The following is a 24,072-nucleotide window of genomic DNA, read 5'->3' as shown; positions in this document are numbered from 1 at the left end:
GCTATTTCATGTGGGGGTGGGGTGGGGTGGAGCGGCAGACACACGCATCTCGGCCATGCTCCCTCTAATCCACAATATGTATATATACACACACAAACATAGGCTATGGGTCATACATGTACATACAAACATAGGCTATGGGTCATACACATATATACAAACATACCCTCACCCACAATGTATAGCCAACGTGTACTTTACACATTTCATAACATTTTTATATAGTGCAACTAAAATGTAAAAAAAATAACAAATAATATATTATTAATTTCAAACAACGGCATTAGCATGAGAAGAACTTACCAGTCCAAAACGATGTCCTCTCCGTTCAAAAAATATTCCTCCATTTGGGAATCAAAGCTATGCTAGCTAAATGAATCGTCCTCCAACAATCTCTGTCTCACTTTCCCGATAATTTTTTTCTAAAATTGTGTGTACATCTGTATATCTAGACTTAGATTTAGCTTTCCCTGACTTAGTCGCCATACTGATTGATATATAAACAGCTGAAGATGCGCTTTACCAAATAGTGCTGTGAGTAACATGCGCTCCTTCCAGTATGAATCTTCAATGGTGAATGACCCTCTTTACACCGGAGTTTACTACATGGGTTGGTCTTCCAACACATAAACATTACATATTGCCGTTTACCTCAGCTCATTGGCTATCTACCCAGCTAGATTTCAAGACGATCAGTGGTAATTGGGTTAAAATACAGTCAATCAATGAAACAGCGGTCATATCATTGGTGCACAATGATGTCATTACTTGTTGTCTTCAAATCGGTTTCTTTCAGTCAATACGTCCCGCGAAATGACCCATCATGTTTGGTTTTGTTACAAACAACCAGTTGATTGCAATGAAACCAAACATGACTGGAAAAGTCACGTTTAGTGTGTGTATTTACATTGAATGTGTCGTCGAAAATTGAATGAGACGGAATTCACGACACAAGCGGTTCACAAAATGTTTCGTGTTAGGCTATAAAAATTGATTTTATCAAACAAAATACTATTTATGTAGCGATCACCGTATGTTGTCGAATTTAATCCCGCTAACGGGTTCGGTGCGCAGAGAGGTTAATTGAAATGTATTCCAGGTGACTACCTCATGAAACTGGTTGAGAGAATGCCATGAGTGTGCAAAGCTGTCATCAAGGCAAAGGGTGGCTATTTGAAGAATCTGAAATATACAATCTATTTTGATTTGTTTAACACTTTTTTGGTTACTACATGATTCCATATGTGTTATTACATAGTTGTGATGTCTTCACTACTATTCTACAATGTAGAAAATAGTAAAAATAAAGAAAAACCCTTGAATGAGTAGGTGTTCTAAAACGTTTGACCGGTAGTGTATTTCTTTTTTTTTGTTGCTTAAAATGTGGGGCTCAAACCCATCTGCCCTTAATGACGGGTCGCAACTGCACACATGCATGGCTCCAGTAGAATGTCCTTGGCCATTTACATCGCTGGCAGATGAAAATCTAATCTCCAAAACAGAACATTTTCAGGAAATCAAAAAAACGGCCATATTTTTCCATGAACGAATATACAATTATACAACTTCAGAAGCTATTTCAAATAGGCCTACATTTTCTTGGTCCCAGAGTCATGAAATGTTCAGAGTAGGCTACATTTGAGCGGAGTTAGCCAACTGCTTTCAATAGCCTATCCCTGCATGTAAAAAAGGGAAAATAGGCTAAAATTGAGTAACATGGTTTTCATCCAACAGCGATGGGATGAACTAAAAGCCCTTTGCGGATTCCCTGTGTGTGTGTGTATATATATATATGTGTGCGCGCGCATGACAGTAGACATCACTGACAACACGGAGATGGATATAATGTATGACATCATAGCAAGGACACAGTCAAGCTTTCATCAACACACTCTTGTGTCCTTAGGTAAACCACTGGATTTGAACCGTGGTTGTCTGCGCAGTCAGTGCGCCACAAGACTGTTAGTCCGCTGAGCTAAAGCCAAACCATTAGGCTATTCATCAGTGTACCGAACCATCTCTTCTACACGCGTTTGTGTGTGTGTGTATCGTTAAGTTGGGCAGAGAGGCTGTCTGATTGACCATATTGGGTGTGGTATCTTGCACACACAAACACACACACACAATCCCTTATCCGGCGCAGAGGGCAAGCCGCGCGGCTGACGCGTTTTGCGCATTTCCTGAAGCTCGCGCTCACACTGGGAAACCGCTGCTGGCTGGAGAAACGGGTGAACGCGCACAGGGAGAGATAGAGGGAGAGAAAGAGAGAGAGAGGAAAACGACAGACAGATTGAGGGGGACCGATAGCCTGTCACTGGTTAGCACTTTAAACCGTGGGACCCACCGGATAAGCAGACAGACATCCCGGGAAAGAAAAGAACCAGTGCTGTTCAAGACATATTCTGTCGGAGCTGTTTACTGAGTCGAGCTGCTTACAGCCGGCACGAGACACGGTGGAGGGATCGCGGATGTCTAGGTCTCCTCCCCCGCCCTGAGCCCGGGACAGCAGCTGCTCTACCGGGTACAGTCTCTGATCAGATGATCAGGACCGGAGCCGTTCTCTGTGATTCATCATCGGGCTTCTCTCCTTTCCTCCCACCACCGAGACCTATTCTATAGCGTCGTTATTCGTTATTTCTGCTAACGACAACCCTCTCTCTATCTCTGCCATCTGCACGGGACGGACTGTAAACAAACAGAGGGCACCGTCTGTCGTCTGGCCCGACCTGGTTTGGCGCAAGCAGGCTCGGTACCTGACTGTGGGGTGTGTTCTATAGACTATATTAAGAGCGAAGAGGGGTGTTTTTACACATGTTTACGTTTTAACATGGCCGTGTGTGTGAAGCAGTGTGTGTATCTGTGACAGTGTGTTGTAAATGTCTGACTGTTTGAATAGATTCTGGGATGTAGGATTACCTATCTAATATGGTGACTAGTTAGAAAGAACAGACTTACAGACAGACGGACCATCTGCACACACATACACGCCACCATGCCAGTGTTCAGTGGGGTGTTGAAGGTGCGTGTGTGTGAGGCGGTGGATTTGAAGCCCACCCCCTGGGCACTCCGCCATGCAGGGGGGAAGAACTCATCCTCATTCCTCCTGGACCCCTACCTCACCCTCAACCTGGACCAGACACACCTGGGACAGACCTGCACCAAGAACAGAAGCAACTCACCTGCATGGAACCAGGTACTGTACCAGATCCACTTCTCCAGGGCAGGGCAGCATTGGTGGCACACTTATAAATGGACAAAATATATATTATTCTAGTCTATTTTTTTTTGTAGGACTTTACAGCCCAGATGACGGACGGACGGAAATTGGAGATGTCAGTGTTCCATGATGCACCAATTGGATATGACGACTTTGTGGCTAACTGCACCATACAGCTGGAGGACATTCTGCAGAACGGCAGCACGCACTACCAGGCCTGGGTAGGAAGACACGTGTGTGTGTGTGTGTGTGTGTGTGTGTGTGTGTGTGTGTGTGTGTGTGTGTGTGTGTGTGTGTGTGTGTGAGAGAGAGAGAGAGAATCATGACTATCCTTGCCTGAAACATTAATACATGCTTTAGCTCTGCAGGCTAACAGAGTTTGTGGCACACAGGCTAAATTAATTTCGTAACATTTGTGTCTGTCCGTACCTGTGTGTGACGTGTAGAGGTTGAGGGGGCCTGCTGAGGGCTGGGCTGGTGAGTATGTACAGTGCCTGCAGAAAGTGTTCATGCTGCTTGATTTATTACACATGTTGATGCGTTACAGCCTGATTTCAACATGGATTGATATTGTCTGCACACAAAATCCCATAATGACAAAGTGAAAACCTGTTTTTTAGAAATGTTTGTAAATGTATTGAAAATGAAAATGAAATACACAAATATAATATCTCATTACATAAGTATTCACACCCCAGAGTCAATACCTGTTAGAATCACCATTGGCTGTGATTACAGCTGTGAGTCTTTCTGGGTAAGTCTCTAAGAGCTTTGCACACCTGGATTGTACAATATTTGCAATTTTCAAGTCTTGCCATAGATTTTCAAGCTGATTCAAATCAAAACTGTAACTAGGCCACTCAGGAACATTCAATGTCGTCTTGGTAAGCAACTCCAGTGTCTATTTGTCCTTGTGTTTTAGGTTGTTTTCCTGCTGAAAGGTGAATTAATCTCCCAATGTCTGGTGGAAAGCAGACTGAACCAGGTTTTCCTCTAGGATTTTGCCAGTGCTTAGCTTTATTCCGTTTCTTTATAACCCCCAAAACTTCTGAGTCCTTGCCGATGACAATCATATACCCATAACATGATGCAGGCACCACCATGCTTGAAAATATATAGAGTGGTATTTTTTTTTGTCATTTTTATTCTGTACCGGCTTCCTTCTTTTCACTTTGTCATTTTTATTCCGTACCGGCTTCCTTCTTTTCACTTTGTCATTTAGGTTAGTATTGTGGATTAACTACAATGTTGTTGATCCATCCTCAGTTCTTTCCTATCAAAGCCATTAAACTCTGTAAAAGTCACAATTGGCCTCATGGTGAAATCCCTGAGCGGTTTCCTTCCTCTCCAGCAACTGAGTTAGGAATGCCCTTCATTGGAAAACTTCCCTGGTCTGTGTGGTTGAATCTCTGTTTGAAATTCGCTGCTCGACTGAGGGACCTTACAGATAATTGTATGCGTGGGGGTACAGAGACGAGGTAGTCATTCAAAAATCATGTTAAACATTATTATTGCACACAGAGTGAGTCCATGCAACTTATTATGTGACTTGTTAAGCACATTTTTACTCCTGAACTTATTTAGGTTTGCCATAACAAAGGGGTTGAGTACTTATTGACTCAAGACATTTCAGCTTTTCATTTTGAATACATTTCTAAAAACATAATTCTATTATGGGGTATTGTGTGTAGGCCAGTGACACAAAATCCAAATGTAATCTTTTTTAAATTCAGGCTGTAACACCCCCCATCCCAGGGTTTCCTGTCCTGCTCTGTCAACCAGTATGAGGTCAGAGTGTACAGATCAATGGATCCCTCTGATGATCGATCAGTTTTTATTGAAGAGCCAGCCAAGTCAATACTCTCTCTCTCTGTACTGCTACAGCTAGTTACCCTCTCCCCTCCTCTCCTGTCTCTGTGGTGACATCACTGACTATGGCCTCCTGGGTAATAACTGGATGGTTGCCGGGCAGTGACATCACTGGCTACGCCCCTCAGTGACCCTCTGTAGAAGTAGGGCAGACTGGGCTTAAGATGCCCTTGTAAACACACACACACACACACAAATGGGCCAGTGCATTCACAAGCACAAACGCACTGGAAAAGGAAACCTGATCAACAAGACAATGTGTGTGTGTGTGTATCTAGTGTGTGTCATATATGGCCTTCGTGAAAGGGAAGCAATAGGGTGAAATTTGAGAACTCTCTTTCTGTGTGAGTTGACGTGTGCGTATATAAGTGTGTGTGTTTGCTGAAAATGCTGAAATCTCAATTCTGAGAATTTGTCTTTGATGTTGGAGGCTGTCATCGAACCCAAACTCTCCAGAGAGAGGGAACGGATGGATCTTTATTCAGACATTTTAATTGATCTATTTAAACAACGTATCAACATTTCTGTTGCCATTATTACAAATGTACCCACTAATGAATTTCCCTATTATATCTCGAGATGTACTAGTCATCAGTAACAATGCATGTCATTTTAATATGATGTTATTGGGATTTCACTGTGATTTTTAAAAAGTGATTTTATTAATAAATAGCATTTGAAACTGGAGGGAGAAGAAGAGGGACAGAGAGATGATGACAGGAAGGGGTGCAGACACAGTAGAAGTGTAACGTGAGGTGTGTGTGTGTGTGTGTGTGTGTGAACTGCCCGTGTGTGTGTGTGAACTGCCAGTGTGTGTGTGTGTGTGTCAGGTAGTGAGAACTCAGATGTGTATTTAATGCTGGCCTCAGTCTCCAACCTACTTTAGGTTCCCTAGACACCAGACACTTACAGATCACACTCAATGATACAGTGTGTGTGTGTGGCTAGGGCTGTATCCCTGCATTCTAATTGGCTAACCGGATTAATGAGGTGAACTAATTTTTCCATGTCCATGGCGACAGTAAAGTACTTAAAGTCTCAGCCAGGCAATGTCTCTGAGTGTGTGATTCTAACTTAGCCATATTGTTGTATGTGTGTGTGTGTGTGTGTGTGTATGTGTGTGTGTTTATATTAGGTCTACATATGTATTGTTCTGTGTGTCTGTGTGTGGTGGCAGATCTGCTGTATGACAGGCAGAGCGTTGCGTAAGAGGATCTACGGCTGTCCAGAGCTTAACCTAGGATTTAACCCCCATCCCTCTCTAAATCTCTATCCCTCTCTATCACTCTCTATCACTCTCTATCACTATCACTCTATCATACTCTATATCGCTCTCTATCACTCCATCCCTCTCTATCACTCTCTATCACTATAACTCAATCACATTCTATCACTCCATCCCTCTCTATCACTATCACACTCTATCACACTCCATCCCTCTCTATCACTCTCTATCACTATCACTCTATCACATTCTATCACTCTCTATCACTATCACTCTATCACACACTATCACTCCATCCCTCTCTATCACTATCACTCTATCACACTCTATCACTATCACTCTATCACTCCATCCCTCTCTATCACTCTCTCTCTATCACTCTCTATCACTATCACTCTATCACACTCTATCACTCCATCCCTCTATCACTATTACTCTATCACACTATCACTCTCTATCACTATCACTCTATCACACTCTATCACTCCATCCCTCTCTATCACTCTATCACTCTCTCTCTCTATCACTCTCTATCACTCTCTATCAATCCATCCCTCTCTATCACTATCACTCTATCACACTCTATCACTCCATCCCTCTCTATCACTATCACACTCTATCACCCTCTATCACTATCACTCTATCACACTCTATCACTCCATCCCTCTCTATCACTCACTCTCTCTCTCGATCACTCTCTATCACTATATCACACTCTCACTCCATCCCTCTCTATCACTCTCTATCACTATCACTCTATCACTATCACTCTATCACTCCATCCCTCTCTATCACTATCACTCTCTATCACTATCACTCTATCACACTCTATCACTCCATCCCTCTCTATCACTATCACATTCTATCACTCTCTATCACTATCACACTCTATCACTCCATCCCTCTCTATCACTCTCTATCACTCTCTCTCTCTCGATCACTCTCTATCACTATATCACACTATCACTCCATCCCTCTCTATCACTCTCTATCACTATCACACTCTATCACTATATCACACTCTATCACTCTCTATCACTATCACTCTATCATACTCTATCACTCCATCCGCCTCTATCACTCTCTATCACTCTCTCTCTCTCGATCACTCTCTATCACTATATCACACTCTCACTCCATCCCTCTCTATCACTCTCTATCACTATATCACACTCTATCACTCCATCCCTCTCTATCACTCTCTATCACTCTCTCTCTCGATCACTCTCTATCACTATATCACACTCTATCACTTCATCCCTCTCTATCACTCTCTCTCTATCACTCTATCACACTCTATCACGCCATCCCTCTCTAAATCTCTATCCCTCTCTATCACTATCACTCTGTCACATTATCACTCTCTATCACTATCACTCTATCACACTATCACTCCATCCCTCTATATCACTCTATCACTCTCTCTCTATCACTTTCTATCACTATCACTCTATCACACTATCACTCCATCCCTCTCTATCTCTATCACACTCTATCACTCCATCCCTCTCTATCACACTCTATCACTATCACTCTCTATCACTCTCTATCACTCCATCCCTCTCTAAATCTCTATCCCTCTCTATCACTCTCTATCACTATCACTCTATCACACTCTATCACTCCATCCCTCTCTATCACTATCACACTCTATCTCTATCACACTCTATCACTATCACTCTATCACACTCTATCACCCTCTATCACTATCACTCCATCCCTCTCTATCACTCTCTATCACTCTCTCTCTCTCGATCACTCTCTCTATATCACACTCTCACTCCATCCCTCTCTATCACTCTCTATCACTATCACTCTATCACACTCTATCACTCCATCCCTCTCTATCACTATCACTCTCTATCACTATATCACACTCTATCACCCCATCCCTCTCTATCACTCTCTATCACTCTCTCTCGATCACTCTCTATCACTATATCGCACTCTATCACTCCATACCTCTCTATCACTCTCTATCACTATCACACTCTATCACTATCACACTATCACTCTATCACACTCTATCACTCCATCCCTCTCTATCACTCTCTATCACTCTCTATCACTATATCACACTCTCACTCCATCCCTCTCTATCACTCTCTATCACACTCTATCACTCCATCCCTCTCTAAATCTCTATCCCTCTCTATCACTATATCACACTCTATCACTCTCTATCACTATCACTCTATCACACTCTATCACTCCATCCCTCTCTATCACTCTATCACTCTCTCTCTATCACTATGACTTTATCACACTCTATCACTCTCTCTCTATCACTCTCTATCACACTATCACTCCATCCCTCTCTATCTCTATCACACTCTATCACTCCATCCCTCTCTATCACACTCTATCACTATCACTCTCTATCACTCTCTATCACTCCATCCCTCTCTAAATCTCTATCCCTCTCTATCACTCTCTATCACTATCACTCTATCACACTCTATCACTCCATCCCTCTCTATCACTATCACACTCTATCTCTATCACACTCTATCACTATCACTCTATCACACTCTATCACCCTCTATCACTATCACTCCATCCCTCTCTATCACTCTCTATCACTCTCTCTCTCTCGATCACTCTCTCTATATCACACTCTCACTCCATCCCTCTCTATCCCTCTCTATCACTATCACTCTATCACACTCTATCACTCCATCCCTCTCTATCACTATCACTCTCTATCACTATATCACACTCTATCACTCCATCCCTCTCTATCACTCTCTATCACTCTCTCTCGATCACTCTCTATCACTATATCACACTCTATCACTCCATCCCTCTCTATCACTCTCTATCACTCTCTATCACTCTCTATCACTATATTACACTCTCACTCCATCCCTCTCTATCACTCTCTATCACACTCTATCACTCCATCCCTCTCTAAATCTCTATCCCTCTCTATCACTATCACTCTATCACACTCTATCACTCTCTATCACTATCACTCTATCACACTCTATCACTCCATCCCTCTCTATCACTCTATCACTCTCTCTCTATCACTCTCTATCACTATGACTTTATCACACTCTATCACTCTCTCTCTATCACTCTCTATCACACTATCACTCCATCCCTCTCTATCACTATCACACTCTATCACACTATCACTCTATATCACTCTCTATCACTCTCTCTCTCTCCTACTCTCTCTCTCTCTATCACTCTATCAGTCTCTCTCTCTCTATCACTCTCTCTCTCTCGCCTCCCCCCCTTGGAAAATGTAAAATACTTGTGAGGCCAGCTGCCATTGACGCTATGAAGGGTGGCAGGTAGCCTAGGTTACAGAAGCAGGTTCAAATCCTGGTGTGGGTAATAAAACATGTGAGAATTAACTGACAACACTTACCTTTCTCCAGGAGCTATAGGTGCTCCTCTCAATAGTATGTGTTTGAATGTCTGGATGTTGGAGATACATTTCCGTCATAACGGTTGGACTATGCTACTATTCTATGATGTCATTGGTATGTGTGTGTGTGTGGGTGTGTGTGCATACAGTGTGTTGTACATCAAAACAGACTGTCTTTCTCTCTCCAGGTTGATTTAGAACCAGAGGGGAAGGTCTATGTGATTATCGATCTGTCAGGATCTTCTACTGAAGGTAAAACTACTCTACCCACAACCCTCTGCTTCACCCACAGCCTCCTGTTCTACCCACCATCCTCTGCTCCCCCCACAACCTACTGTTCTACCCATAGAGAGCGAGGTCAGACACCAGCCCTAGGGCTATTGTTGGAAGGCCAGTCAGCAGAGCTCTGTGTGTGCGTGTGTGTGTGTGTGTGTGTGACTCTCAATCGATTCTCACCCCTTTGTCCTACACCCCGTCTCACACAAGCTCTGACTCTCTCTCTCTCTCTCTCTCTCTCTCTCTCTCTCTCTCTCGATCCCCCTCAACATGTCAGTGACTAGATCAATATGATATTGCAGTCTGATGCCTGACAATGTAGATGTTGTGGAGTTTAATCATTGGTTAATTTGTGCAGCTGCTTCCCTGACCCCCCCTCACACCTGAACTTCCTCCCAGTTCAGCTAGCTACTTTATGCTAATATATGCGTATTATTCATTTGTAATATATTTGAATATAAGGATGGGCAAGAACTGGAGAGTCAAAAAGAATGAGAGAGAGAGAGAGAGAGAAGGGTGAGTGAGAGAGAGAGAAGGGTGAGTGAGTGAGGAGAGAAAGAGGAGGTATTTTTAGGAGTTATTTTCTCTGCAATCTGTTCTGTGCTGCTCAGGGGCCTTCTCTCGTCCCCTCCCTTCCCCCCCTCCATCATCTCTCTTTCTTCTGCTGCGTATCCTCCTATAATTCTTCTACCTCTACTTCACCATCCACTCTTCTTCGCTCCCTTTACCCTGGTTGTTGAGCTCTTCTATACATTCCCCCCCCCCATCACTCCTCTCTCACTTTTCCTTATTTGAGATCCTCTGTGATTGCGTGTGCTTGTGTGTGTGTGCTGTGATTGGTCAGTAAGTGTTCTGTGAGTTCATAGTACACCCGTCTCCACGGCAATCACTCACACCTGCCTAACCCCGCCCCTCTGTGTGGTGTGTGTGAACAGATGGATGATGTATTATGTAAAACACACTGATCTCAGTAATGGCCTGTTTAGCTGCTCCACTTTCTTGTTTTCTCTCTCAAACACGCAAACGCACACACACACGCAACAATGCACGCACAAATGCACGCACGTATGCGCACACACACACACACACACACACACACACACACACACACACACACACACACACACACACACACACACACACACACATACACACATACATACTGTACACACACACAGTAACCACCTCTGCAAGACAACCTAGAGAGAGCAAGAGAGCGACAGACAGAGAGAGTAGGAGGAGTGGAGGTGGTTCTCTTGTCTCATAAGGCTAATTCGGTCCTAGGGACACAGAGAGAGGGAGAGATGGATGGAGGTAAAACGATGGGACTGGAAGAGAAGAAAATGTACATTTCTTCATATTCTGTCCTTTGTTGTAGTGCCCACACATAAAGACATAAAGAGAGGTAGAGGAGGACGGGGAAAGCGAGGGAGAAAGATACTGTACTTTTAGGAACGATCTCGTGTGCCCAATCCACAATCGGACCCGAGCCTCTACCCCTACCCCTGACCTCCCTTAGGCACTGGTGGAGATCTTACAGGATAAGTAATATGGTGCATGGAGTGATTTGGGATTTGCAAATTGGACCCTTCTTTAATGCTGCCTGTCTGTTCGTTAGCCTCGGCAGCCAATGAGAATGAGGAGCGTGTGTTCCGAGAGCGGATTGGTCCTCGGCGGCGGCAGGGGGCCGTCCGGAGGCGTGTTCACCAGGTTAACGGACACAAGTTCATGGCTACGTATCTACGGCAACCGACCTACTGCTCACACTGCCGAGACTTCATCTGGTGAGAAACACATACACACACAGCATCAGCCCTGTGTTCCATCCTAGAGCTTCCTCTGCTGGTGAGACCCAGATTAAGCAGCTCAGAAATCAGCCCCAGTAATTATCATAGAATACACTACATGACCATAAGTATGGGGACATGCTATAACAGCCTCTACTCTTCTAGGAAGGCTTTCCACTAGACGTGGGAACATTGCTGCGTGGACTTGCTTCCATTCAGCCACAAGAGCATTAGTGAGGTCGGGCACTGATTTTGGGCAATTAGGCCTGGCTCACAGTCGGCGTTCCAATTCATACCAAAGAAGTTTGATGGGGTTGAGGTCAGGGCTCTGTGCATGCCAGTCAAGTTCTTCCACACTGATCTCTACAAACCATTCCTGTATGAAGCTCGCTTTGTGCACGGGGGTATTGGCATGCTGAAACAGGAAAGGGCCTTCCCTAAACCACTGCCACAAAGTTTGAAGCACAGAATCGTCTAGAATGTCATTGTATTATGTAGCACTAATTTGAAAGCGTGTCCATATACTTTTGGGGGTGTAGTGTATTTACATTTTAGTCACTTAGTAGACACTCTTATCCAGAGCTACTTTCAGGAGCAATTAGGGTTAAGTGACTTGCTAAAGGGCACATCGGCAGATTTTTCACCTAGTTGGCTCAGGAATTCAAACCAGCTGCCTTTCGGTTTCTGGCCCAATGCTCTTAACCGCTATGCTACCTGCCGCCAATATCCCTGTTTTTTCTACAAAATGCTGACTTTCTCTCTTTCTCACCCTCTCTCTTTGATTTGATAGGGGAGTACTGGGAAAGCAGGGTTACCAATGCCAGGGTGAGTACAAGTCGTCTGTGTCTGTCTTTCTGTGTGGGTTCTTGAATTATTATGCTGGTTCTATTGATACCTGAGCATTCTAGAATGAATCGAGACATGATTGAGTTGTCTTTCTGCTGTATTCATATTGTGTGTTGTTCAGTGTCCACTTAAAAGTGTGCAATTGTGGAAGTGTGTAATTGTGTGTTTGTTGCAGTGTGCACGTGTGTGGTCCACAAGCGCTGTCATGAGCACATCATCACCAAGTGTGCCGGGATGAAGAAGCAGGAGGATACACCGGAGGAGGTATTGTGGACTGTTCATGGTCAACATGGCCACCATAGAGTTATGGCCACCATGATGTAATTTGGTTTGGAAACACAAACTTCTGTCAATTATAAACTATAGGCCTAAATTCCTCTGTGCGCTGGGCATAACAGAGAGATGCTCCTATATACTAGGAGTAGATTCCTATCACAGCTCTAAACTCTCTCTAACTCTCCCACCCTCCTTCCCTTTCTCCCTCCTTCACTCCTCCCTCTCTCCAGGTTGGTGCCCAGAGGTTTAGTGTCAACATGCCTCATAAGTTCAGCAACCACAACTACAAGGCCCCTACCTTCTGTGACCACTGTGGATCTTTACTATGGGGACTAATGAGGCAGGGTCTGCAATGCAAGGGTATGGCACCTGTGTGAGTGTGAGTGTGTGTGCGTGTGCGTGTGCGGGTGTGTGTGGTAGTATGCAAGGTGGGTGTTCATTGTCAACAGACGGTGTAAGTCTAATGTAGCTCCTAACTATGACGTGTGTGTGTGTGTGTGTGTGTGTGTGTGTGTGTGTAGTGTGTAAGATGAATGTCCACAAGAGGTGTGAGGCCAACGTAGCTCCCAACTGCGGGGTGGATGCCAAAGGCATCGCCAAAGTCCTGGCTGAAATGGGAGTCACCCCTGACAAGATCTCCACCACCGCACAGCGCAGGAAAAAGGTATACACACACACTGACGATGGCAATGATGACAATGTTGACGATAACCGTCTCTTTCCCCTCTCTCTCTCTAGTTACCCCCAGGGTTAGACTCCCAGTCACCTTCAGAACTCTCAGACGAGCTTCCCCTCACCTCCCCCTCACAGCAAGGTAATACACAAACACACACACACTCACACACACACTACATTGGTCACAAACATACTCGAAGACACAGAGTTGTCTGACTTCCTTTATGTGTGTGTGTGTGTGTGTGTGTGTGTGTGTGTGTGTGTGTGTGTGTGTGTGTGTGTGCAGAGCTGTCCGAGTTGGAGCGGCTACAACAGGGGACGTCGCTAGAGATGCAAGGCTCTCCCTCCTCCTCCACCTCCTCCTACGCCTCCTCTACCTCGCGGGAGAACGGAGCAGTGAAGAGGACGCTCAAAGACTTCAGTTTCATTAAGGTTCTGGGGAAAGGAAGCTTCGGGAAGGTGAGAAGGAGGGCGAGGGAGGAGCGTAGGTCTGTGGCGGTCGTGACATTTTGTCAGCCGGTAACTGTCATGTAAATAACTGCCGGTCACACGGTTAATTGACCGTTAAATTAACGTAAACACATTTAAACCTACGAGCCACTGATGCAGACCTTTTGAACATCTACATAACATTTTAAAAACAACGTAATAAATCCATTTAATACAGCCTACACCAGAGATGGGCAGCTCCACTTTTCCCCCATCCCTAGCGGACACCGCCGGTTAAACTAATTGCGTTCTAATCTGAAGATCATAATTAGGCGATTATTGGAGTCAGGTGTGTTAGCTGGGTCCGGGGCAGAAGGTGTGACACCAAATCAGGCCTCAGAGGACCGGAGTTGCCCATCCCGATCCTACACCATCGCAATAAATCCGTCATTTACTTTAGGCAGGTCTAAAGAAAACATGATGTGAAGGAAATGTAGCCTATTTCAGATGAACAAAATAGCGTATTCTGAGTCGTTCTTATGTTTGGCCCTGATCTGGCTATGCCATATGGCTACGGGCTCCACTAGTTGATTTAGCAGACAATATTAGCTTATAATTCCCGTGGCATTATTATTTTATATGATTTTATAGTTAGAAGAACATAGCTGAATAAAATACAAATTATATTTTTCTCAGGTAGTGCGCACATGCAGCTATTCTGTGTTGAGCGGTTAACAAAGAAACAGGTCCTCCTAAATGCTTCATTTAGAGTTATTTATGCAACTTTACTTGTGATACAAACGTTGGGCTATATGTTTTGATTTCTAACACATTCTAAGGCTGCATGATGCTACTCTAATGATGATTTGAAAAAAGTCACATGAAAGGTTGCCCCAATGCTTTTTTGGTTGCTACATGATTCCATATGTGTTATTTCATAGTTTTGATGTCTTCACTATTATTCTACAATGTAGAAAATAGTCAAAATGAGGAAAAACACTTGAATGAGTTGGTGTGTCCAAACTTTTGACTGGTACTGTAATTACAAATCATTTGTAGACTGCAAATTGACCGCAAGAAGCCCAAACAGATATAATGTTTGACTGAAACATAATCATTTTAAACCTTTCTTACATTTGTATACAATCACCTGTCTCTCTATTATGCGTGGGCCCTCCAACCCTGTTCCTAGGCCTTTAGGTTACACTTGGGAGTTATGTGACCACTTGAGTTGTGATACAAACCTTATCAAAACATATAGGCCTATGGGTCGTGCTGTTTCTGGCCTTAAGGCTGCACACGCTGGGCGTCATTCACATGTGAAAATATTATTCTCACCCACTATTCTCAATTCAATCTTGTCTTTACATATACTAAATAATACATGTGTGAAATTATACTGAACAAAAAATATGAACGCAACATGTAAAGTGTCGGTCCCATGTTTCATGAGCTGAAATAAAAGATCCCAGCAGTGTTTCATGTGCACAAAAAGTGTGTTTCTCTCCAATTTTGTGCACAAATTTGTTTACATTGCTGTTAGTGAGCATTTCTCCTTTGCCAAGATAATACATCCACCTGACAGGTGTGGCATATCAAGAAGCTGATTAAACAGCAGGATCATTACACAGGTGCACCTCGTGCTGGGGACAATAAAAGGCCAGTCTAACATGTGCAGTTTTGTCACACAACACAATGCCAATTTACTGATGGACAAAAATGCATGTCATCCGTATGCACTTGAATAGCTTTTCCCACATCCCATTTTCATGCCGTCAAGGTAGTCTACTCTGTTGTAAAGCAAAGCCACGTGCTTAATATTAGGACAGTTGAGAAATGAATATAGTAGGCCTAGCTTATAGAAAGCTGATGGGATCCTCCTCTTTTTTTAGTGGAGGCCATCAAAACTCTGTTTTGTCACACAATTACATAGCATAGCCTATAGAAATATTGCACAACATGTGCTTATAGGAACGATAATTGAATTCCATCAACCAGCTATGAGGAGCTGGCTCTCGCTGCTCAACAGGTGATCCGATTTTGCTCAAACTCTGATGAAGTGTTTGATGTGATTTTTGATTGTATTTGCATTGATGTCAGTGTGATTAGAGGGACAATAGAGCGCTGAGTACCAGGCCATTAGCGTCTGGCCGTTAGCGAGGTCAGGTAGGCTACTAATGACCATCAGCGGCATCAGAGTGCAGTTTTGGAGAACCCTAGTTCCCGTGACTCAACTGGCCACCGTAACAGCCCTAGGAGGAGGGAAAGAGGAGGAAGGGACGGAGAATGGACATGGGGAGGGAGCTGGTGTTTAAGGGCTGTGAGGAAGTGTAAAGTCTCTCTCTTTTTCTCTCTCGCCCCCCTCCCTCTCGCCCCCCCCCCCCCCCCCCCCCCACTCCCTCTGCAGGTGATGTTAGCAGAGCTGAAAGGCAGTGAGGAGGTGTTTGCAGTGAAGGTGTTGAAGAAGGATGTGATCCAGCAGGATGACGATGTGGACTGCACCCTGACAGAGAAGCGAATCCTGGCCCTGGCACGCACACACCCCTACCTCTGCCAGCTCTACTGTTGCTTCCAGACCCGGGTACACACTACACACACCCCTACCTCTGCCAGCTCTACTGCTGCTTCCAGACCCGGGTACACACTATACACAGTACACACACCCCTACCACTGCCAGCTCTACTGCTGCTTCCAGACCCGGGTACACACTACACACACACCCCTTCCTCTGCCAGCTCTACTGTAGCTTCCAGACCCGGGTACACACCACACACACCCCTACCTCTGCCAGCTCTACTGCTGCTTTCAAACCCGGGTACACACTACACACACCCCTACCTCTGCCAGCTCTACTGCTGCTTTCAAACCCGGGTACACACTTCACACACACACACCCCTACCTCTGCCAGCTCTACTGCTGCTTCCAGACCCGGGTACACACTACACACACACACATATACACTCACATCCCAACCCTCTCCCTGCTTCTCCAGGACCGTCTGTTCTTCGTGATGGAGTACGTGAACGGAGGTGACCTGATGTTTCAGATCCAACGCTCCAGGAAGTTTGACGAGGCTCGCTCGCGCTTCTATGCCGCTGAAGTTACCTCTGCACTCATGTTCCTGCACCGCAACGGGGTCATTTACAGGTAACGTCCAACCTTTAACCCCTGACCTTGAACCACAGCCCACACGTGCCGACACAACATGAGAATTATATCGTGGCAACTGCTGTTGTTGTACCAGTGTTATGTTTTTTGGTTGTTGGTGGCAACCATGTCCTCTCTCTCTCCCTCTCTCAGGGATCTGAAGTTAGATAACATATTGTTGGATGCAGAGGGACACTGTAAGCTGGCAGACTTTGGCATGTGTAAGGAGGGCATCATCAATGGAGTCACCACCACCACATTCTGTGGCACGCCTGACTACATAGCCCCTGAGGTGAGCTGAGCCAGTGTTACACACATTTCTGCCCCGTAGGGTGTTTTTAAAGCCTCAGATGTTAAAGCGAACGATGATTGTGTGTGTGTGTGTGTGTGTGTGTGTGTGTGTGTGTGTGTGTGTGTGTGTGTGTGTGTGTGTGTGTGTGTGTGTGTGTGTGTGTGTGTGTGTGTGTGTGTGTGTGTGTGTGTGTGTGTGTGTGTGTGTGTGTGTGTGTGTGTGTGTGTGTGTGTAGATCCTGCAGGAGTTGGAGTACGGTCCATCAGTGGACTGGTGGGCTCTGGGAGTGTTAATGTATGAGATGTTGGCTGGCCAGCCTCCGTTTGAAGCAGACAACGAAGACGATCTGTTTGAGTCTATCCTCCATGACGATGTCCTCTACCCTGTCTGGCTCAGCAAGGAGGCTGTATCCATCCTCAGAGCTGTACGTACCATCCCTCCATCATTATACACCTTTGTCTATCTCATCCCTCCATCCATCCCTCTTACATCTGTGTGAACGGATATCTCCCTTTCTGTTTTTCTCTATTTCTCTCTTTCTCGCTCTTTCTGTCTTTCTCTAACATCTTTGTGTCTGTACTGATCTCTCCCTTACTGTGTGTGTGTGTGTGTGTGTGTGTGCGTGCGTGCGCACGCGTGTGCGTGTATGCGTGTGTGTAGTTTATGACAAAGGCTCCAGCCCAGAGGTTAGGGTGTGTGTTGTCTCAGGGCTGTGACGAGGCCATTAAGAAACACTCATTCTTCAAAGACATCGATTGGACCCTGCTGGAGCAGAGACGACTCAAACCCCCCTTCAAACCACGCATTGTAAGTCACAAGCACACGCACCTGCACACACACAAACACGTGTCTCCTGGTTGACTCTGCCTTCTCTCTCTCTCTCTCTCTCTCTCTCTCTGTCTCTCTCTCTCTCTCTCTCTCTCTCTCTCTCTCTCTCTCTCCTGCTCGCTCTCTCTCTCTCTCTCTCTCTCTCTCTCTCCTGCTCTCTCTCTCTCTCTCTCTCCTGCTCTCTCTCTCTCTCTCTCTCTCCTGCTCTCTCTCTCTCTCCTGCTCTCTCTCTCTCTCTCCTGCTCTCTCTCTCTCTCTCTCCTGCTCTCGCTCTCTCTCTCCTGCTCTTTCTCTCTCTCTCCTGCTCTTTCTCTCTCTCTCCTGCTCTTTCTCTCCTGCTCTCTCTCTCTCTCTGTCCTGCTCGCTCTCTCTCTCTCTCTCTCTCTCTCTCTCTCTCTCTCTCTCTCTCTCTCTCTCTCTCTCCTGCTCTCTCTCTCTCTCTCTCCTGCTCTCTCTCTCCTGCTCTCTCTCTCTCTCTCTCTCCTGCTCTCTCTCTCTCTCTCTCTCTCTCCTGCTCTCTCTCTCCTGCTCTCTCTCTCTCTCTCTCTCTCTCTCTCCTGCTCTCTCTCTCTCTCTCTCTCTCTCTCTCTCTCTCCTGCTCTCTCTCTCTCTCCTGCTCTCTCTCTCTCCTGCTCTCTCTCTCTCTCTCTCTCCTGCTCTCTCTCTCTCTCTCCTGCTCTCTCTCTCCTGCTCTCTCTCTCTCTCCTGCTCTCTCTCTCTCTCTCTCTCCTGCTCTCTCTCTCTCTCCTGCTCTCTCTCTCTCTCTCTCTCTCTCTCCTGCTCTCTCTCCTGCTCTCTCTCTCTCTCCTGCTCTCTCTCTCTCTCTCCTGCTCTCTCTCTCTCTCTCTCTCTCTCCTGCTCTCTCTCTCTCTCTCTTCTGCCTCTGTAGAAGACGAGGCGTGACGTGAATAACTTTGACCAGGACTTCACCAGAGAAGACCCAGTGTTAACTCCCACAGACGAGGCTGTTATCAGGCAGATCAACCAGGAGGACTTTAAAGGCTTCTCTTTCTGTGCAGAGATACAGACTTGAGAACTCTACGGTCTAGGTGTGTTGTACAAAGCCTGTGTTGATTGGTTACAAAGTGTTGTGTCTGTAGAGAAGTCTGAAGCATGGACCGGTGCTACTGGTTACTATTATTATTACTGTCCACTGTAGTGAGAAAAACTATACCTTGGGTCAAGTACATCTGTCAAATACATTCGTAAAATACCTGTGTTGTGCTTTATTTGGTTTGTCTGGTACAAAGGAACCAATAGAATAGTCCCAAAATTGCAAACTCCAATGTGAAAGAAACGCACCGCCTGACCCTGATTATATATATTTTCTCGGTGTGTTTATTTCTTGGCTGGATATGTATTGTATTGTTTCTTTTCTTGACTGGCGATGTATTGGATTGGTTAATATTGTTTTGTTTGTACAGTTTGTTTCATTTGCTTATGCGTCAGCGTCCCACTGGTTCATTTCAACTACTTTCACCCAATCAGAGATGAGTAGTCCTCAATGTAGTACAGACTACCTCACTCTCACACTCCGTGTGTGTGTGTGTGTGTGTGTGTGTGTGTGTGTGTGTGTGTGTGTGTGTGTGTGTGTGTGTGTGTGTGTGTGTGTGTGTGTGTGTGTGTGTGTGTGTGTGTGTGTGTGTGTGTGTGTGTGTGTGTGTGTGTGTGTGTGTGTGTGTGTGTGTGTGTGTGTGTGCGTGCGCGACTTTCGTTCCCATAGTACCCCCCATACTCCCAGAAGCCATTTCTCTCAGCCAAAACGACTTTTAGTTCCTGCTGCTTTTCTACTGATATTTCCTTTTTATGTTCTGTTTTGTAAATTGTCAACAGTAGCTAGTGGAGGGAATCGCACCCTTCCCTATATAGTGCACTACTTTATGTACACACACAGGCGCACACACACACATCCACACACACTCTCTAAGAATAATTGTGTATAGTGTACAGTGTTAAATACAGAGGTGGTTCATATAGCAGGCCTGTTAGAGGCGATGTAGTGATGCTATGTGCACCCCGCGGTAAAATTGTTCCTGGTCACACTATTTCACTGTGCCAAAATGTAGTGTAACAGCAAGAGGGGTGTCGGTTTGTCTGTCTGCTTATAATAAATACTCAACTGTCAACATGAAACTACCTCTCTCCCGCTCTCTCTAATTGAGCTGTGTGTGTGTGTTGAAAGGTGCTGCACAGTGGTAATAAATTCCACATAAAATAATTTCTGAGTAACAATAACGTCCCTTACACCGAGTGCACAAAACATTAGGAACACGTGATCTTTCCATGACAAACTGACCAGGTGAAAGCTATGATCCCTTAATGATGCCACTTGTTAAATCCACTTCAATCAGTGTTGATGAAGGGGAGGGGACAGGTTAAATAAGGATTTTTCAGCCTTGAGATAACTGAGACATGGATTGTGTTTGTGTGCCATTCAGATGGGGAATGGGCATGACAGACATTTAACTGCTTTTGAAGGGTGTATGGTAGTAGGTGCCAAGCGGACTGGTTTGCGTCAAGAACTGCAACACTGCTGTTTTTGATGCTCAACAGTTTCCCGTGTGTATCAATAATGGTCCACCACCCAAAGGGCATCCAGCCAACTTGACTGTGGGAAACATTGGAGTCAACGTGGGCCAGCATCCTTCTGGAACGCATTAGACACCTTGTAGAGTCCATGCCCCGACGAATTGAAGCTGTTTTGAGGGCAACAGGGCGGGGTACAACTCAATATTAGGAAGGTGTTCTTAATGTTTTGCACACAGTGTATAATTGTTTGTTTGACTATAATTGATTTCAATTAAATGAGCCAAAAATAAACAAAATCAGTGTTTGTGCAAACCACAATATGGAACAAATGGATCCTTTGCCATTTTCTTATGTCAGTAGCATTTGAATTGTTGTGTACAAGGAATTACATTTGTGGTTCTGATGATGTTAGACAGTTCTACTAATCTCTGGTCCTCAATAGTACAATATGACACAGGTTGTGTCATATTCTGCCACCGCAGCCCAAAGGACCCACTGGGCACACACTGGTTGAATCAACATTGTTTCCACGTCATTTCAATGAAATTACGCTGAACCAACGTGGAATAGACGTTGAATTGCCCAGTGGGGAAGTTATCAGAGGGATACTAGCTTAACTAATACGGCAGAAGGTAGAGCTGTTGGGCTCTGCGGGGCATGTGAGGACATGAAAAAGACACCCATGATTCAACATAACATGGTAGAGTCTGGGGAAATGACCGTTTTTAGCAATGAACATCAAACCACAGACAGACAGCTCCCTGTTTTCATCTGCAGCATGCCACCAAGCCCATCATACAGGAAACTGTTTCCCTGACTGGTACACTGGCACGAAAGGACATTTGCATGAGACAGAAAACAAAGAGATGACTAATAGAGAGAGACAGCAAGAGAGAGAGGGAGATGTAGTGATGCAAAGTAAAGGAGTGATGGACATTTCAGAAGCTAGACCGAGAAATAGTTGTTCCATTTCTGCAGAGAACCCGCCTGAATAGATGCACAACGTTCAGGTCAACACGTTTTGAACATGTCCGTGCCTGAAGTGTTCTGTGCTTACTGTGCTCTACGATGGCGACACCTGCTCCTGTCTCCGAGCTGCCACGGGCTACTCTGAAGGAGCATTTCACACACATGGTTGGACATTTCACTGGTACCTGACTCAGAACGTACCAGATGGCTTTCATCTCATCCCCAAGGGCCATCTGGAGAACGCCGACAGGCAAGACACCGCGGATACCATGGTTAACTCCCACGGCCACGATGGAGCTATGACGATCTCCCTGGAAATCATGAAGATGAATCAGAAGTGAATGGCAGATCACCAAGGTGGGTATACCATATTCTTTCACTCCTGCACTGCTTAGTATTGCTTGAGAAAAGAAATATGCTGGAAAAATCTGTGTAGGAGTTGAGAAAAAAACGATTCTCTTTCGCTCTCTCTGTAAAGGCTGAGATTGATGGAGCAGCTGCCTCAATTCCGGTTCCTGCCTCTCCTGTCTACCTCACCTGTACATCTCAGACTGGCGGCCATGTTGTGGCCCCTTCACACCCCGGCTGTTATGTTGATGGTCCAATTCACTTCAACATCAGAGTCAACTCCATAGATGGTAAGCAGCCTACATACTTCTAAAGTATTGATGAGTTCTAAAAATGTAAATCCCCTTGCGTTAAGTATTTCAAGTAATTTATCTTGTTCTTTCCTCTCTCCACCTCTCTGTCTCTCTTCTCAGAGCCCGTCGTTTAATCTAAAGCCTCACCTGCCTGTCTCACCATGTTTCAACCTGTTCCTGTAAAGACTGAGGACAACGGTAAGACAGATAGAATGGGGTGTTTGGCAGTCTTACTGTAGATCTGTATGGAGAAGGTTGTTCGGGCAGTGGTAAGAACAGGGAAACGCTTTGGAACTGAAGTTGATTTTGGTATGAGGAACCACAAGATTGCAACGTTGTCCAGTAACCTGTATTTAGAGAGCGCAAGATCAAACAGCCCTTGTCGTGGCAATTTCCTGTATTACCAAATGAGGAGAGTTACAAACCACACACCAGTCAGAGTTATACTTAAACTTCATCTTTAATAATATGAGCTTTACCATAGCCCTTTTGATTCTCAGATCAATTCTGTGTCAATAATGAATTCTGAGAGTGCCTACAGAAGAATACAAAGATCTTCTATAGCTAAGATACACCCCTCTCAACTTACATGACGAACCACAGATCTTAGGGACAGTTCACAAAGAAAGACTTTTACTTGAGAGAGGAGTATTCCATAGCCAGATAGCATTCGCTATAAATTATCGTTTAGTTTGGTCTCTAAGACGAAGTTCAAATCTCGTTCCTGGTACTTCATAGTACAAAAACATTACCTCATCCAAGGCATGACTCAATTGTCAATTCTAGATACTCCCATCTCAAGTAAACCCCCTCTTGACCCCACTCCTGGACAAGCTCACTGAGGGGAGTGACTTGCGCACAGACATTGTAGAGACAAGTAATTAGTTCCTCTTTAATCACGCCATCCCTTCACATGGTTTAACAAATACATTCACATATGAAGACAATGTTCCATCCTGTTCTCTTCCCTTTCTGATATTCTGCATAGCACCAGTGACATACTAAAGACAAGCCTGACCTCTCCCCTCTCTGGGCCCCAAATGACTGAGCCCCAAATGACTGAGCCCCAAGTGGCTGAGCCCCAGCTGAGAAAAAAGTGCAACTGCCAACACTATAGTCCAAAAGGATACATTCTAATGACAAGTATCTCACATAAGCATATTATGTAAATAAAACATATTATTATTATTTATCTATGTTACCCAACTTATTCTGATTCATCCGCCACACCCTAAACCTGAATGATTATACTGCGTTCTCGAAACAGTTTCAGTTTGAGTGGAATATGTACAGGATAATCCACAGAACCATCTATTTTACAAACAGGAACCTTTTTGTACTGTGTTTGTCACTTGTTTATTTTACCAGATGAGCGAATCTAGAGGTGCCATCTTTTGTATTATTATTATTTAAAAATATATATTTTAACCCATCAGGGATGACACACGTTTTAACATTTTTTATTTATTTACAGCTTTTCTGCTACATGTACACACATTTTACATACACATACACATTTTACATACACATACACATTTTACATACATGGAGAGGTGCCAACTAAAACTCAAACTCAATCTGAAAAGGAGGTTCTACTGTGTGTTTGAAGCCTGTTTTGCATGTCACATACCTGTCACATATCAGTTTGCAAACAATGTCTGAAAAAAAATAATTGAGTTAATAAA

The 24,072-nt window shown here is 44.6% G+C and overlaps 1 protein-coding gene and 1 long non-coding RNA gene across 2 annotated transcripts; both read left to right on the top strand.

Moving 5' to 3' along the window:
• The first annotated feature begins 1,969 nt into the window (after positions 1 to 1,969).
• LOC110498742 (protein kinase C epsilon type) lies at positions 1,970 to 20,381 on the top strand. Its single transcript, XM_036955766.1, has 16 exons — positions 1,970 to 3,193; positions 3,292 to 3,438; positions 9,879 to 9,942; positions 11,585 to 11,750; positions 12,544 to 12,578; positions 12,775 to 12,863; positions 13,106 to 13,235; positions 13,397 to 13,539; positions 13,614 to 13,689; positions 13,837 to 14,009; positions 16,387 to 16,560; positions 16,974 to 17,128; positions 17,282 to 17,420; positions 17,656 to 17,844; positions 18,081 to 18,227; positions 19,138 to 20,381. Exons 1-16 carry the CDS (start codon positions 2,993 to 2,995, stop codon positions 19,279 to 19,281), a joined length of 2,172 nt encoding a protein of 723 aa, XP_036811661.1. The 5' UTR covers positions 1,970 to 2,992; the 3' UTR covers positions 19,282 to 20,381.
• Positions 20,382 to 20,909: 528 nt separating this feature from the next.
• LOC110498962 lies at positions 20,910 to 24,072 on the top strand. The gene is made up of 3 exons (XR_002469901.2): positions 20,910 to 22,103; positions 22,225 to 22,384; positions 22,508 to 24,072. It is a non-coding gene; the product is annotated as an uncharacterized LOC110498962 (long non-coding RNA).

Source organism: Oncorhynchus mykiss, chromosome 20, assembly GCF_013265735.2.
Source record: "Oncorhynchus mykiss isolate Arlee chromosome 20, USDA_OmykA_1.1, whole genome shotgun sequence".
NCBI classification, from domain to species: Eukaryota; Metazoa; Chordata; class Actinopteri; order Salmoniformes; family Salmonidae; genus Oncorhynchus; species Oncorhynchus mykiss.
This window is presented reverse-complemented; position numbering and strand designations above follow the sequence as displayed.